The following is a 17500-nucleotide window of genomic DNA, read 5'->3' on the forward strand; positions in this document are numbered from 1 at the left end:
TCATTTTTGTTGTTGATTTCAATTAATACATAAAACCTTTGGATATTATTGAATTTTCAGTTATATTTTGTCATCAGATAATGAACAGATTCATAAAATTCTATTTCAAATTGTTTTATCTTCTTTCATTGGAAAGAAATGTATTTTGACAGAGAAAGCAGTATAAAGAGTCAAATCTAAGCTCAGTTGTGATGAAATGTTTCAACTGTTCTCTGCAGCATCTCAAGTTCGCCGGTGACCCGCTCAGCCGACGAAACGCCTCGCATTTCCCTCTGGAGCTACCAAAACTCAATGTGGTGGGCCCCACGCCCAGCATCCCTTACCCAGTGTCCAGCTTCCCAGCGCTGACCGCTTCACACCGCGCCTCTCTGCCTGCCATCTCCAAGAAGTGCCACTCTCGTCTGGCTAAAGTAGTCACACCTTTACACCCGCTTCAGTCCTTTCATCTGATCTAGGACTGTCTTTGATCTGAATCTCTTTTCTTCTGATTTTAAAGCCCAAAGAAGAGCCACACCGTGTCAAGAGCTACTACATGCCTCCGCTGGAGCGCCGTCCAGACCAGTGCTGACCACTGAAGACATTCACACCCGCCGTCTGTCTCTGGTTCCAGTGGGCTGGCTTCAACAGACCAAAAACATCAACAGTTAAATGTCACATTACATAATAAAAGTCACAAAGACACAAAGAAACATGCAGTTTTCAAACCAGTACAAGATGATATTTGCATGGGTTTCCTGGCTGACCATCTGTCTCAGATCATCTGACCTAACCGCAGTTTATTTGTTTCAGATTGTTGAAAGCAGATTCTATAGAAATGGATGTAACAAATGTAGAATGTGATTGTGCTGCTTTCCATTAGACCCAGAGCAGACCAATGAATCTCGAAACGAGACGGATTACAGCAGAGAGAGCACGTGCCATTCCAGCTGCGTATTCCTGGTGTTACTCTACTTTTATATTTGCACAGACTTTCGTGAATATTATGGGATGAAAGTTAAACAGGACCATGAGCAGCACTGGTTTGCTATTGAGAGACATTTCCACAAGTGGACTTCATAGTCGTGAATAAAGGTGTTTAACTGAACACTGCAGATAGCAATGCTTCGACAGCTCACTGTAGACATCTGATGTTTGTGATGCCTTTAAATGTCCTCGAACGCTAGCCGTCACGACACCAACACATCTTACCATTGGCCATACACTCTAAATTATACCAGTATAAATAAAACATCTTAAATTAATTCCAAAAAGGGTCTTAGCAACAGAAGTGTCAAACATATTTAAAGGTTATGATTGTTGGTTTCACCTGCTGACGTACAGTAGAACTAAAATATATAAATTCTCCAAAATAGGACCAAAAAGGTTATTCAGTTTTCCTGGACCAGCGTGAAAAAGCACCAACCGTTATTAAATATGTGGTTTAGCTGGTTAAAGTAAACTAGTACAGACAAGGACCATACACACCAGACCAAACATCCATGGACCTTTTTTAATGAAGAACAAAATGTGAAATGCAAAATGTTTACCACATCAATCAAAAATATGACCACTTGCACATCCTGGTCTTTCCTGGTTAGTGTATATTTCATTTACAACGACTGAGAGTCACAAAAAGGCTCTGTTAGATGTTTAATAGTGTCACACAGATTCTGATCGACTCTAAACCCAGTCGGCTATCAGTTTTTCTGAGAAGTACACAGAAGAAGTTTGCTGCTGGTAAGCGAAATATGAACTCTGGAAACTCTTTCGTTAGGTTTGTTTTCTTCTTCTGCTGGACTTCCTGAGCTTCACACGCTCTGCAGTCTAACAATAGATTCTCCGATATCAAAATACATCTGGGTGACTTCTGTACAAGAGACGGAAAACCAAACAAATAAAAACTGAAACCTGCATATTTAAGATTATTTTTAATATTATTAAGTCTATTCGTCTGCTTTAGAAATGTCACTATTTCCTGTAATGATGACAAACGTTCACTAGAGTTACTGATCATTTGCTTTCTCCCCGATAAATCACTGAATTACAATATTATACATATAATACAAAGCAGATTTTTATCTGAAACAATATTAAAATAAATGCTCATAGATACAAAGTTGTAATCATAATTCTCCACATTATACCAGTCTGTGAGTCCTCGCACACAAAAATGTAAAGCCATTCTCTTCTAATAAACTATTAAGTGCAAAGAAATTTTCTTTAAAAAACTATGATTGCAGCATCCAGCTTTTCAGATTCAGATTTCAAGACAGAGGATATTAAAGCCAAGTGCATCGAGGCCTTCCCCAAACATCTCTCGCTTCCTTTCGTCTGTTTTGATCCTTTATGGTAGTGACCAGAAAAACAACAACCAAAATAAAATCAGTGCAAAGTTTTCAACAGCGGGGATGAAATCTGTTCCTGAAGAAGGAGGGTGAAAGGATCTGTGCTGGAGCGAGTCTCCTGACGGAGTTCAAACCCACTGCGTTACACGACTGAATGATCTCACACACCTCGGGAAGCTTGAAGTACACAGGACCACAAATAACAGTGAGATGCATCTGAGAGTGAAAGCAAGAAAACAATTAAATAAATACTCTGAGAACAGAAGAAATGGAAGGAGCCCCGCGGTACAGTCTCTCCACGAGCCTCCGGAACGACAGAAAGCAGGAAAACTGGGAGTTGTGAGGGGAGACGGATGCGGATCTCATAGCAGCAGAGAGAGGCTATACTACTGTTCCACTGGGAGAACTGGCTTGGTTCTGGGAGGACAACAAACCCTGGAAAAGAGAAGAAGAAGAGACATTTGAACGAAGAACTATACAGAAGGAAACACATCTGACCAAACGTACAGATCACACACACACACACGATGAACTATCCTGGACTCCTTCACTAGCGCTCACAATAATACAGATTTACCAGAAAACAAGCTCTGCTCCAAGCCTAGTGAACTACACAGGCTCCCTTCTAAGGGAGGGTCCTCACTCAAATGGACCGTCATTGAAGCGGAGCGCTCTACATAGAGCACCAACATACGAACACCAAACTCACACGAACAAGAGACTCGACTACAATCATTAAACACTCTCAGAATCAAACATCTCTGAGTGTCTGAGGTTAGAGAAATACAGAAGAATAATTTAAAACAGCTGTATTTTCAGCATCATTCCTCCAGTCTCCAGTGTCACATGATCTTCAGAAATCCTTCTGATATGATGATTTGCACACGCGTGTAGGGTGCATCTACCATCTCAGAAGACGTAACGCAACTTTCTCTGAAAGCATGTGAGAAAATGAGCCGATCAGATTGGTCTCCTCTGGGATGTAGGAAGGGTTAATTATAATGTGTGTTCTACAGCGTGACATCACAGATCCCTGACAGTCATGTGGTGTTGTTTACGTCATGTTGATAGTAATTTCAAATGATTTTCAACGGTGTTTGTGTTATGAGACGACGGAGGACGATGCGTGTCCACAGTAGAAACAGAGCATGTGTGATCGCGAATCTAAGCGGTTGTGTGTGATCGTGGACGTCTCAACACTGTGATGTCTATAAACCATCATCTATCGGCTCAACCCTACACTGGAATATTTTATCTTCAGTGGAAATCCCAGAAGTGCGCAGTAACTCATTATCATTTAAAGAGACATACACCCAAACGGACCTGTGTGAGCAGAGCTGTTTTTGACAAGGTAAAAGTGTTCACTTCATGAGGTAGAGAGGAACTCACCACTTTGCCGGGTCTCGCCCACGTGCAGATAAACCCCTCCTGACACGCGGTCACTAAACAGTCCTCTAGAAAGATGAGCACGGTGAGTCTCTCGTGTGCGATCTTTTTACAGATGAGCGGCTCGAGCAGCGGCACGTCCTGCATGCGCGGACACAGCGGCGTGCCCAGAGTCTTGGCGGGGTCTGTTTTGGTTTTGGTCAGCAGGTTGAGCTTGTCGCTGCTCTTGCTGCTGATGTGGCCCATGCTGTGGTTGCGCTTGTGGTCTTTGTCGGGGTGCCGCTCCTTGCGGTCGTGCAGCGAGAGCGTGGCGAACTTGCTGACTCCGGCGGCGATGGGGTTGTCCGAGGCGGCGCTCTTGCTGTTAGCGGCGGAGTGCGGGAGACTGTTGGAGCGCGGCAGCGGAGCGGGGAGTGTGTTCGCCGGCACACTTGAGCCGCTGCTGCTGCCGTTGGTGCTGGGGTTGATGGAGCCGCTGCCTCCGCTTCCTGCGGCCGGCGGGGCGCTGGCGTTCATCACATTAGTGTGCGTCCGCGTCCGGGACAGAGGGAGGTGTGGGAACAGGATGTCCTCCGTCAGGTCCCACAGGCACAGCTGAGTGTCCTGCCCCACCGAGCCGAAGCGGTAGGTCACGCTGACCGGTCGGCTGTCCGTGGAGTTGCGCTTGGACAGACGTGACTGTGTGCTGTTGGCCCGGTCTCGGCCGAAGTGGATTTGATCCTGGAAGTCCTCGTCGCTGCCGCTGAACTCCATGGGCTCGCTCTCCTCCACGCTGGTGGTGTAGTGGTCAAACGCCACCACGCTCACCCAGGACTTGTGTCCGTGTCCGCGGGCGATCACCCGGCAGTCTGAGAAGCACCAGACGGTCACCAGGTCGTCCTCGCCGCCGGCCACGATGTACTTCCCGTCAGGGCTCCAGCAGACGCACAGCAGGCCTCCGAAGTAGCTCTTCATGGTGCCGTGCAGCTCCACCGCGTCGAAGTTGAAGACCCGCAGGAAACCGTCCTGACTCACGCAGGCCAGGAACTTCCCGTCGGGAGAGAAGGAGAACTCGTTGAGCGCGCCCTCGCCCACCGTCCACTTGAGCAGAGGGTTGCGCGTGGACTTGCTCTTGCAGGTGTGAACGCTGTAGTTCTCGCCCTGCTTCAGCAGCTGGTAGTGAGGCGCCGTGGTGCCGCAGGTGTGCTCCACGTTATACAGGTACATGCTCCCGCTGGAGTGAGCCACGAGGAACAGGCTCTCGGAGCCAGGGACCCACTTCACACACGTGACCCGGGATTTATCTATGAGTCTCTGAGCGGAGCAGGAGAAGACACAAGACAGAGAGGACACGAGGTTAAAGGAGAGGATCACAATCAATGAGAATAAACTAACATGTCCTCCAGAACACAACAAACACAGATACAGAGATAAGAGTCTCACGATGCAGAAAACACAGACAGAATCACAGAATCCTGTCATAAGAATTGGATACAGAAGAAAGTCACCATCTGAGAACACTACGGACAGATGACACAGAAACTCACAGCCCTTCACTACAACTCACCAAAATAAACGTTTCACTTTAAGAAATACATTATTATGGTACAGCAGTAATAATAATAATAATAATAATAATAATACATTATAGTTTTAATAAATGGTATTATTAAGGAATATTACACATTTTATGTTGTGCAGCAGTTTGTTTTATTGCAAACAATAGGTAACCAATAGAATTCATTGGATAATAAATTTATATTACCGTATTTTTCTGACTATAAGTCGCACCTGAGTATAAGTCGCATCAGTCCAAAAATACGTCATGATGAGGAAAAAAAACATAAGTCACACTGGACTATAAGTCACATTTATTTAGACCCAAGAACCGAGAGAAAACAGGTCTCCAGCCGCTAGAGGGCGCTCTATGTGTTCAGTGTAGACTACAGCAGCACTGAGCAGCATACAGCGCCCTCTAGCGGCTGGAGACCGTAATGTTTTCTCTTGGTTCATGTCAAATTAATTTTGATAAATAAGTCGCACCTGACTACAAGTCACAGGACCAGCCAAACTATGAAAAACAGTGCGACTTATAGTCCGGAAAATACGGTAAATCACAAAACACAGAATCCAGAAAAATGTAGACTTTCTAAGGGCCATCTTTTTGGATAATAAACCCTTAATTAAACCATTAAACTTGAATCTAGAATTTAAATTGAATGTGGGGGGGAAAGAAGTCTGTTTGACAGAGCCCTACGACACTCACTTCTTCATTGAAGAGTTTGCTGGTCTCCTTCTTGATGGGGTCGATGAGCTGCACCTGTCCAGCGGAGAAGCCCACCAGCAGAGACACGCTCTCCGCCGTCGCCGTCAGGTGATTGAAGTCGTGGCACGTGGGCTGCGTTCCCTTGTAGATCCGCTTGTCTATGGGCTTACTCAGATCAGCAGCCTACAGCCCAACACACACACACACACACACACACACACACACACACACACACACACACACACACACACACAGAGAGAGATAGAGAGAGAGAGACTGAAACACCTGCAGAACAACCAGACACACACACGTTTGTTTTAGTGTAAAGTGTGTTCATCCCATAGGTGTAATGGTTTTTATTCTGTAGAAACTGTATATTCTCTCTCCCTTCACCAACCCTAAACCTAACCCTAACCCTCACAGGAAACTTTGTGCATTTTTACTTTCTCAAAAAAACTCATTCTGTATGATTTATAAATGTTTTGAAAAATGGGGACATGCACGCACTCTCACATTCTCTCTATCACGCTCTCTCTCACGCACACACTCTCACATGCTAACTCAAGCAGACGCTCACTCTCATGCACATACGCACGCTCTCACGCACACACACTCTCTCACGCACACACTCTCACATGCTAACTCACACTCTCTCATGCACTCTCTCACACATTCTCTATCACGCTCTCACACACACACACACTCACTCAGACAGATGCTCACTCTCATGCACATAAGTGCACTCTCATGTGCGCGCACTAACACATTCTCACTCTCACACAGGCACTCAGTTTCACTCTCTCTCTCACACACACACACTCACTCACACAACACAAACAACAGGCGCAGGGAATTTGTCTGTTTTATTGAGTGTGTTCATTTCACGATGTACTACACCAAAACACACTGGGTTGATGTAAGACAAAACGTTACATCCGCAGTTCAGCACTGGACACACACACACACACACAGAGAGAGAGAGAGAGAGAGAGAGAGAGAGAGAGAGATGAGATGTACAGAGTCAGTGAGCACAGTCTGGCCGTAGAGACGGGCCGCCGCAGACAAACACAGAGACTCTGCTCCCACTGCATTCTGGGAGAGATCGAAACAGAGCTGCACTTCCTCACACTATGCCCCAAATACCAAACCATCAGAAACCACTACTATACCAAAATAAACAAAATATTTCCCCATTTTAATAATTGCACCCCAACAGAAAAACTCACCTTCATTCTCGCTGAAAATCTGAATGTGCAAATATAGCGGCAAGATTAATAACAGCCTGCCGACTCCTGAGACACAGCCAACACACAACATCCAGAGAATACACTCACACCAAACCAACACACACACGACTGTAGATGATGCTGAATCCAGTTATTAATTAAATGAATAAATAATCTGTTACATAACTCTAAGAAAATCATATGTTTATATGCATCAATGTGTTTTAATATCGTTCTTCTAATATTACTTGTTCAAATGTTATTTCAATTGCTATATTGTTCCAAATCACACTGTTGTATATGTTCTCTTTTCATATGTATGGTTTGGCAATGCAAAATATACTTTTGTTCTCAAAACTCAGGCAATTTGATAATACCTAGAATATCAAAATCAACTGCGGGCGGCAGATCCTTTTCCTATTTGCCGCCTAAACTCTGGAATAACCTACCTAACATTGTTCAGGAGGCAGACACACTCTTGCAGTTTAAATCTAGATTAAAGACCCATCTCTTTAACCTGGCATACACATAACATACTAATATGCTTTTAATATCCAAATCCGTTAAAGGATTTTTAGGCTGCATTAATTAGGTAAACCGGAACCGGAAACACTTCACATAACACCCGATGTACTTGCTACATCATTAGAAGAATGGCATCTACGCTAATATTAGTCTGTTTCTCTCTTATTCCGAGGTCACCGTAGCCACCAGATCCAGTCTGTGTCCAGATCAGAGGGTCACTGCAGTCGCCCGAATCCAGTACGTATCCAGACCAGATGGTGGATCAGCACCTAGAAAGGACCTCTACTGCCCAGAAAGACAGCGGAGACCAGGACAACTAGAGCCCAGATACAGATGCCCTGTAAAGACCTTGTCTCAGAGGAGCACCAGGACAAGACCACAGGAAACAGATGATTCTTCTGCACAATCTGACTTTGCTGCAGTCTGGAATTGAACTACTGGTTTCGTCTGGTCAGAGGAGAACTGACCCCAACTGAGCCTGGTTTCTCCCAAGGTTTTTTTCTCCATTCTGTCACCGATGGAGTTTCGGTTCCTTGCCGCTGTCACCTCTGGCTTGCTTAGTTGGGGTCACTTCATCTACAGCGATATCATTGACTTGATTGCAAATAAATGCACAGACACTATTTAACTGAACAGAGATGACATCCCTGAATTCAATGATGAACTGCCTTTAACTATCATTTTGCATTATTGACACACTGTTTTCCTAATGAATGTTGTTCAGTTGCTTTGACGCAATGTATTTAGTTTAAAACTCTATATAAATAAAGGTGACTTGACTTGTGCCATGCCAATAAAGCTAACTGAATTGAATTGAATTAAATTGAATTGAGAGAGAGAGAGACAGAGAGAATCACACACACACGCGCGTGCGCGCACAGAAATAAACAAACGTCTCTCTTTGATCTGCGCGACAGGTGTGAGAACGCTCGAGTGCGTGCGCGTGCGTGTGACATTCACGTCGCGTCACCCTTGATGTGAAATAACAGCTATTTGACGAAAGCGCAGATAAACACGCGTCGCGCTCACCTTCCTGACGCCTTTATAGATGTAGAAATAAAGCTCCCGGCCCACATTGAAGCAGATGCGCTCGCCGTTCCCGGACTGATCGTTGACGTTGACGAACGAGACTCTGACGGGGTTCGATCCCTGAGAGTTGAAGGGCACTCGGTTGGGTCTGCTGTACTCTGAGTGCGTGAGGAGTTTATATGCGCCTTCTCGCGTGCTGAACTGACTCTTGATCTCGTTCATCTCCTTCCCTCCTCCCTCCGCCGCCATCTTTGACATTTACATTCATCCTTCCGCAGCCGGATCTGACGCGCTGCGCATGCGCACTACACACCGACGCGCCGCGATCAGACGCGCTCCGCAGATAGTGTCGCGTTTTACTGAACTGGCTTTGGATGAGCTGTACTTTTTTAAATTGTGTTTGGTCTCTTACTATTACACCGAAAATTACGTAGATTTTTTTATTGCGTGATTAAAATCAATAAATACAACACATTAGCATTAGTGAGAGTACATGCGCATTTACACACACACATACATACATGCGATTCAAAATAAATAAAAATAACATTGTCATTCATCAAATATTAAAGTATTTACGAAATATAAATAATTAAACAACACTTCCCAAATACAGTCTAATTATTTTATTTCCCATCCGTCCTCACACATATTAACTGTTTTGTTTCTTCTACCAATTACTGTGTGAAAAGTATTAGTATAACTGACGTCCAAACCAAGATTTCTGATTATTCAATGATCTCCCGTATAAAAGCCCATCTGATATTTAAGAATATTTCGAGAATCTCGTTGTTTATCGTGTAATTGGTTTCCAATCTGAAGAAAAGGCCTCGACTGAAGCCTGCACGTGCACGCGCACGCACACACACTCTCTATAACATGGCACGATTGACTGAGATATAAAAGCAGAGTAAACTGAGTGAGATGGCGATGAGATTTACTCAGTGATTGGGAATGGAAGAACTGATCAGTAGTCAGTCAGACGTTGTTGGTAGACTGGCATTCAAATACATGGTAAGAGTTTCCTCTTTCATTGTGTCTCTGTCTGTTGTGAGTGTGTTTAATGCATCTGTGGTGTTCTGTCAGGAGATGTGTAAAGTAGACTCCAGCTCAGACTCAGAGTCCGAGTCAAACCCGAGATGGTCTGATGTCAGCAGCAAGGTATTTCTGATAAAGATCATCCTCAAACATTCAGATTCCTTCTATCATTATAAAGCAGAAGATCTGTGTACTCTTGTGTCAGGGCTGTGAGAGCAGTGCTCCAGAAGCTCCTCAGAAACTCCAGCGCTTCACTGGACATCACTACCAGCAGGTAAACAAACACCCGCTCCAGCTACACACCGCGTCTCTCTGTGATCAGTCATCTCTGGAAAGAGCTTTGTTGGTGTTTCCTGAAGTTCTGACACATTTTCAGAGCCTGGATCCCTACGATGGAAGTTCTGAAGACTCTGGTTCTTCTGCTGAAGGGTCAAAGAAGCAAAGGCTGGGCGGGCTCCGGGTGAAAGGGACGAGCCGTCGATCTGCTCCTGGAGAAGTGAGGTCGAGGTCAGATGCTGCAGATGTTCAGATGCGGTCATCCAGCGACTCGGAGCAGGAGACGCCGGGCCAGAGCTTCTGCTCTTCCTGTAAGACCCTGACGAGTGTGAAAGCAGATCTGTCTGACTCCGGCTTCAACACCAGATCCTCCCTGAACTCTCCTGCGGTGACCTCCACCAGAGACACCGGGTCTCCAGACAGTCCTGCTCTCCAGGGAGCGTTCTCCAAGAGGAAGTTCTTCCCTCCTCCGGGTGATGTGGACGACGGGATGCAGAGGAAGAGGCAGTGCATCAGTGATATGGAGCTGGAGAGCGTGGCTTTTTGAGGACTTCAGATTCACCGCATGTGTGGCTTTGTTTAGTCGTTTGGAAATAGAGACTCTAATAAGACTCTAATATTTGTTAAAACCCATTGAGAAGAGTTCTTCATTCCCGACTTCAGGTGCAACACAATAAATCAAGACTAATAAACCTAACCTTTATTCATGAGTTCTGAGTAAATTGCTCACGGGTTTCATCTGTTTTTCTTTATGAACAGCGAGTGGCCATCTATATAACTACAGTCTAAAGTAATATAGATCTATGTTTTCGTCAGGAAGCTGATGTAATGATGAATAATGTCTGCAGAACACAGATATTAGTTTCTCTTCTCATAAGGATGAATGCAGTGGACGGATTTATTTTATTTGGATCCAAAGAGAGAAGAACATCTGAAGAACTCCTGTTCCGTGTTAATGTTTGTAGACCATGTTCATATAGATTTTTTCATTTGAATTTCACTTGTTTCATAAACCTTTTCAATATCATGACCCAGTCTGCAGAAGCACATCTGGAAGTTGAGTGTATGTGCGGTTCTTTATTGTGCACAGCATCATGGGGTGAAAATAAAGTCTGTGTTTCTCTGGACTGTGTGGTGTGTGAGAGGAAGCCAAGCATCACACAGAGCTTCATCTGAACCTATAATCACAGTCAGAATCAGATCTGGAGCTCTGAGAGGTTCTGGAAGTGTTAGTCCTGATCAGGACACGAGGTGGCGCTGCAGAACCATCACAACAGATCTGATCTGATCAGGAACCTGTGCTTTCTTGAACTCTGTTTTAATGAAAAACTCTGGAGACACTTTTTTCCAGACATGGTAGATTTATTATTTGACATGCACATCCTACAGGCTCGAATTAATTAACATGCAGATACAAAACACAGTCTAAATGAGCTTTATTGGAAACCACCAATCATCAATACTTCAACTTCCATTTTTCCATCTAAAACACACACACAATCCCGTCTGTTCCATTACAACATCTGCCTCAGAAACTCCAACACAATCCATCGTCCAACATTCGTCTGACTTTCTAAACACATGACACGCTCCGCTGTGATCCACCTACACACACACACACACACACACACACACACACACAGGGGAATGACTAGTAGAGGTGAGGGACTGGTCAAACAGCATCTAGTCGGTGCACAGGATGGCCACGCCGCGCTCGTAGAAGTGATGCGGGTCTTCTTTGGTGGCGATGTCGAAGTCGACGGTGAAGATGAGGTCGGAGCGAGTGAAGTTGAGATACACGGGCAGCGTGACCTACAGACGAGAACACAGAGAGAGAAACACTGTGAATCAGGAAGGAAGCAGAAGATCAGAGCAGTGTTAGGTGTTCCTCGTGACTGACCATGTTCCTCTTCTCGCTGTTGATCTGCTTCATCCAGCGCAGCTGCGTCAGCGGCAGTTCAGTCGAGATACTGTTGGACAGAGAGAGCTTGTTGTTGGAGCAGGTGGCCCCCTGTAGCTTCAGACCTGTGGAGACGGACAGAGCGCTCAGATACATACACACACACACACACACACACACACCTCTCTCAGACATACACACTCGTCTCTCTCACCCTTGATCCCGAAGCTGCAGGCGTCCAGCGCTGCTCCCTGTGCAGACGTCACGTTCACCTCCAGACACAGCTCCTCCAGAGACCAGCTGTTCACCTGAGCCACGTACTGACGTGTGGCCGTGATGTAGGCCTCAGGCACGAACAGACCCCCCAGGTTCACATGGATGTTCTGCAGGAGAAGCAGAGCCAGTTAAAGCACACGACAGCTGGAGCACTTCATCTAATCCAGCCCGAGTCGGAGCAGCTTCAGTGATGAGAAGGAAAACCACACAACGGTTTCAGAATAAAGCTGTGGTTTACACTGATTTATAACCGCTAAGGGGTGTTGTTAATATGACTAAAACACCTTTAGCGTTGTATATCACTGAACCACGGCTTCACCAGGCTTACTGCTTTCATAAAACTTATTTCATATGTTTCACAGAATAAAACGGCACAAATAAAGTGTGATATTAATAAAAACAGTATTCTTCCACCAAACAATGTAGCTCCTCAGAAACAGCTGTGGTTCCAACAGAGTGGTTGCCGAGCAACACACAAACAAACAAAGCTGAATTGACACTTTGTAGAGTTTAGAACAGCTTTGATCGCGGCTCAGCCAATCAGTGTTAATTGTCTGTGATGTTTGCCTAGAGAAATAAAGGTGACATCAGTAACAAGCTTTCCTGGTGCCATGAGGTTAACCCTCTATTTAGAGCTTCTCATTTCCAGCACAGTGGTATACTTGACCTTCCTAACCTGGCAACCATTCACACACACTCTCTATGATCTGGAAAATCAGCCAAACGTGTTAAGCTCGAGTTACGCGATCTCTATTGAGACACTGAAACAGAAATGATGCTGTGATCAGTGTGTGTGCAGCAGTGTGGATGATCTGGATCAGGTCCAGGGAGTGTTTGAGCAGGACACCTTCAGCTCTTTAGCGCCTCCGCTGGCCGCTGCCTGAGAGATCTGCTGCAGCTGCTTGATCCTCTCGCTGAAGTCTGCCACCCACTGGATGACGGTCAGAACCGCGGGGACGGTGTAGCGGCTCCAGCTGCGCGGCAGGATTCCTGCGGAGCACGGGACAGCGTCAGTGACCCGGCACACACATCTGAAGGGTCAGAGGTCACCCCGCTCACTCACCCTTGACCAGGTCGTTGATGAGCGTGCGCAGGACGTTGGTCTGCTTCTTCTTGCCCTCGCACACATGCACCACATCGGTGAGATCCTGACGCACGTCCTGCAGCATCTGTGAGCCCATCTTCACCTCGCGCTCGAAGAACCGGAACAGAGGATCCTGGGAAGAACAGACATCAACAAAACACAGAGCGGTCTATCAGACACAGGTGTGTAAATCATGATTAATCACATGCACCATCAGAACATGAACTGGAACCGTGTGTGTGTCTCTGAAGCATGACTGAACGGATCCAGGGTTAGTCTGGACTCCGGGCGAAACGCCTGCAGTCGTACCTTGATGTTCTCCACGGTGCGTTTGAGCGGGTTCACAGACTCCGGGATCAGCTGAAGCCAGTTGCGTGCCGTGGTGTGAAGCGTCCTCATCCAGGCCGGCTGTGCGTCCGACGACGACGTGCTGCGCTGCTTCTTCTCCGTCTCGTACGCCAGATCGTCCTCATCCTCCAACATCTGCATTTTCAGCAGCTTCCCCATCATGTCAATGCCTGAGCGGGAGGAAGGAGCGGCCACGGGGACAGGAAGTGAGGGACGGGAGGGAGACGCACACAGGAAGTGAAGGAGGGAGATCAAATTAACAGCTGGACAAAACTTAAGTGTTCAGGCACTGTGTTATAATGAGTGACTGGAAGACGTGCCACGGTCTGATCAGGAAAACATTCTGAATGAAGCCGCACAGAATGAACTTAAGACTAAGGATGAACTTCACTGAGGATGACAATGCATTTGAGAAGAACTGAACTGATCTGAGAGGAGAAAACAGCAGCAGGAAGCCAGAGACATGATGGCAGTGAAATACAGCTACTGGAGGCTGAGGAGACAGAAGACACCCGCTCCGCTGCGTACGGAGCTAACGACTCGAGCACACGCAGCCGAGGAGGTGTGTTCTGACAGAAACTCACAGAACCGAAGGATGAAAGCCTGCGAATGACAGAATGACCTCGAGACAGAGACAGAGAGAGAGATGAAGACGAGAGGGGTCAGAGTTCAGGAGTAAACACGTCCTCATGACAGTCCCACAGACGCTCGTACCCTGAGTCGTGAGCAGGACCTTCTCTGCGTTACTCGGCAAACCCAGCCACGACGGAGTCTGTGTGTCCGGCAGCATCTCCACCCAGTGGATGAACTCCTCACGCCTGCCACACACACACACACACACACACACACGTCTCAAACACTGCCCCATGTGGTTTATCCAGAACACAGCGCTTCAGCTTCAGTCTAAACAGAAGTTAATGGATCTAAATTCAGCAGTTATGAGACTATTCTTCCAGCTGTAAGTTATCAGACTCTGTGTAGACTTCTGTTTGGACTCACAACAGATGATGGATCTTTCTTGCCTGAGAAATGTTGAGTCTGTGAGCGTTTATAACTGCTCTAGCTTTTAACTTCTTTATTTCACCACTGTCTGTGAAGCTGAGCACCACACCGACAGAACACACAGAACAGAAACAGGATTAAACTGAAAGGTTTGCTCTGACCGGATCCCGTCGGGCATCTTGATGTCCTTGTGTCCGTCCACTTTGAGCGCCAGCTTGAACTCGCTGTCGAAGCTGCTGGTGGTGAAGAGACGCTCCAGGAAGGTGTTGAGCAGCCGCTGGTCGAACTCGTTGTCGATACGACCGCCGTAGATGGACTGAGCCATCAGTGTCCTCAGCGCCGCCCACGGGATCTTATCTGGAGAGATGTTCTGCCGGCCCTGCGGAGAACCACAGACGCTCAGAGCCTCACACACACACGTACACACACATACACACACACACACAGGAGATGAGGAGCGGCTCGAACCTTCGCCGTGTCGTCCAGCCAGGTGTCCACCGTGTCGCAGGCCGAGCGCAGATCCGACTCTCCGAACTCGTACTTCTTGGACCAGCCGAGCGGAGCGTAACGCAGGCGCTCCTGGATGACGGCGTGGAACCAGGCCAGCAGGAAGTACAAGCGTGCTCTTTCGTTTGGAGACTGAGAACACAGACGACAGGCGTGAGGTCACACAGATCCAGTAAACATGTGATGGAGTGCAGTGGAGATTCGTCTGGAGCTCACCTTACACATGCGTGCCACAGGAATACTGCTGAACGTGCGCAGCATATTAGCCTTCATCCCCGGAGGAGGCTCGAACACAAAGATGCGTCCGGCACGCAGCAGGTTCACAGGGACCTGAGGGAGACACGCTCAACATCAGACCACACACTCCTCACCACAGCACACAGTGAGCACAGGAAGTGATGCGTGACCTTGGGGTTAATCTCCATGGTGAGGAAGAGCCGGAAGCTTGCGTGCGGCTGCATGGAGTGAAGCTTCTTCTCCAGCTGCATCAGCCAACCGGGAGCCAGATGAACGTTCTCCAGCATCACCCACCTGACACACAAACACACATCAGGTCACCTGACCAGCAGACCTGACCAATCAGGAGTGTGACGGTCAGCTGCGCTCCTCTCACCTGCCGGACTTCACCGCTGTGTTGATGTCTCTGTCGGCTTTATTGAAGCCTTCAGCAGAACCTGAAGATGGAGCACGTGTGTGTTACTTCACTACAGCACACACACATATATTATGCCAACAACAACTTATTTTGGAGGAGATTAATCATTGCCCAGCACTAACAGTAATTTGTGCGTTGTTTTTTGAAAAAGTTACTTCCCAACACTTATGTACGTACCGATGGAAATGGAGGTGATGTGTTTGTTCTGCTCGGCTGCGAGATCCCGCACCAGACCGCTGGCATCATACCCTGGAACAGAGCACATCAGCACCGGCGTCCCCGGCTTCACCTGCACACACACACACACACACTAATACAGCATCTGCGGCACCAGAGCGTCAGCACACCACACACACTGATATGTGCATTAGCATGGTTAAAATTGTACTTATATGACCGCCATCAATTCGTAGCAGTGAATGAAGATGTATCATATTGATCACAAATGCAGTATGGAGTACCTCAAGGCTCAGTTCTAGGGCCGCTACTCTTCACGCTTTATATGTTACCCTTGGGAGATATCATCAGGAAACATGGTGTTAGCTTTCACTGTTATGCTGATGATACTCAGCTCTATATTTCTTCACAGCCCGGTGAAACACACCAATTTGAAAAACTTTGAAAAAAGAAAATCAACTGCGGGCGGCAGATCCTTTTCCTATTTGGCTCCTAAACTCTGGAATAACCTACCTAACATTGTTCGGGAGGCAGACACACTCTTGCAATTTAAATCTAGATTAAAGACCCATCTCTTTAACCTGGCATACACATAACACACTAATATGCTTTTAATATCCAAATCCGTTAAAGGATTTTTAGGCTGCATTAATTAGGTAAACCGGAACCGGGAACACTTCACATAACACCCGATGTACTTGCTACATCATTAGAAGAATGGCATCTACGCTAATATTAGTCTGTTTCTCTCTTGTTCCGAGGTCACCGTAGCCACCAGATCCAGTCTGTGTCCAGATCAGAGGGTCACTGCAGTCACCCGGATCCAGTACGTATCCAGACCAGATGGTGGATCAGCACCTAGAAAGGACCTCTACATCCCTGAAAGACAGCGGAGACCAGGACAACTAGAGCCCAGATACAGATCCCCTGTAAAGACCTTGTCTCAGAGGAGCACCAGGACAAGACCACAGGAAACAGATGATTCTTCTGCACAATCTGACTTTGCTGCAGTCTGGAATTGAACTACTGGTTTCGTCTGGTCAGAGGAGAACTGACCCCAACTGAGCCTGGTTTCTCCCAAAGTTTTTTCTCCATTCTGTCACCGATGGAGTTTCGGTTCCTTGCCGCTGTCGCCTCTGGCTTGCTTAGTTGGGGTCACTTCATCTACAGCGATATCATTGACTTGATTGCAAATAAATGCACAGACACTATTTAACTGAACAGAGATGACATCCCTGAATTCAATGATGAACTGCCTTTAACTATCATTTTGCATTATTGACACACTGTTTTCCTAATGAATGTTGTTCAGTTGCTTTGTTACAATTTGTATTGTTAAAAGCGCTATATAAATAAAGGTGACTTGACTGATACAGCGTCAGCGCACACCACACACACACACACACACACACACACACACACACGCGTCCTCACCTCACTGTCCACGACGTTGGCCAGGTCCAGCGGCTGCTCCATGATGGCCATGAAGTTTTCTCCCATGA

At 46.6% G+C, this 17500-nt stretch overlaps 4 protein-coding genes across 5 annotated transcripts in view; 2 read left to right on the forward strand and 2 right to left on the reverse strand.

The window, feature by feature from the left end:
- LOC113098459 (MAPK/MAK/MRK overlapping kinase) overlaps window positions 1–1375 on the forward strand; it is a 7887-nt gene extending 6512 nt beyond the window's left edge. The window contains exons 11-12 of the mRNA XM_026263549.1: window positions 219–410; window positions 497–1375. Of these exons, the coding sequence (XP_026119334.1) occupies window positions 219–410; window positions 497–568 (264 nt within the window). The 3' untranslated portion in view covers window positions 569–1375. The remainder of the gene's footprint in view (window positions 1–218; window positions 411–496) is intronic.
- A 101-nt stretch (window positions 1376–1476) lies between these two features.
- On the reverse strand, window positions 1477–9094 carry LOC113098451 (WD repeat-containing protein 20). Its single transcript, XM_026263538.1, has 4 exons — window positions 8736–9094; window positions 5956–6138; window positions 3714–5003; window positions 1477–2759 (listed from the first exon to the last, which is right to left on the reverse strand). Exons 1-4 carry the CDS (start codon window positions 8991–8993, stop codon window positions 2706–2708), a joined length of 1785 nt encoding a protein of 594 aa, XP_026119323.1. The 5' UTR covers window positions 8994–9094; the 3' UTR covers window positions 1477–2705.
- Window positions 9095–9256: 162 nt separating this feature from the next.
- Window positions 9257–11288, forward strand: LOC113098457 (uncharacterized). 2 transcript variants are annotated; one of them, XM_026263546.1, is made up of 4 exons: window positions 9257–9749; window positions 9822–9896; window positions 9979–10047; window positions 10150–11288. In XM_026263546.1, the coding sequence occupies exons 1-4, from the start codon at window positions 9690–9692 to the stop codon at window positions 10594–10596; spliced, it is 651 nt and encodes a 216-aa protein (XP_026119331.1). In that variant the 5' UTR covers window positions 9257–9689; the 3' UTR covers window positions 10597–11288. The 2 variants fall into 2 exon arrangements, with proteins under 2 accessions (XP_026119331.1, XP_026119332.1); XM_026263547.1 differs by having other exon boundaries at window positions 9825–9896.
- Window positions 11289–11390: 102 nt separating this feature from the next.
- Window positions 11391–17500, reverse strand: part of LOC113098458 (cytoplasmic dynein 1 heavy chain 1-like) — a 34236-nt gene continuing 28126 nt past the window's right edge. Inside the window, 14 exon segments of the mRNA XM_026263548.1 lie at window positions 11391–11861; window positions 11950–12074; window positions 12164–12332; window positions 13073–13215; window positions 13289–13442; window positions 13619–13827; window positions 14372–14475; window positions 14821–15038; window positions 15128–15298; window positions 15383–15496; window positions 15574–15697; window positions 15780–15840; window positions 15999–16110; window positions 17433–17500. The exon segment at window positions 17433–17500 is cut by the window's right edge and continues 93 nt beyond it. Coding sequence (XP_026119333.1) covers window positions 11733–11861; window positions 11950–12074; window positions 12164–12332; window positions 13073–13215; window positions 13289–13442; window positions 13619–13827; window positions 14372–14475; window positions 14821–15038; window positions 15128–15298; window positions 15383–15496; window positions 15574–15697; window positions 15780–15840; window positions 15999–16110; window positions 17433–17500 — 1901 coding nt within the window. The 3' untranslated portion in view covers window positions 11391–11732.

The sequence above is a fragment of the Carassius auratus genome, unplaced genomic scaffold (assembly GCF_003368295.1).
Source record: "Carassius auratus strain Wakin unplaced genomic scaffold, ASM336829v1 scaf_tig00216561, whole genome shotgun sequence".
In the NCBI taxonomy this organism is placed as follows: Eukaryota; Metazoa; Chordata; class Actinopteri; order Cypriniformes; family Cyprinidae; genus Carassius; species Carassius auratus.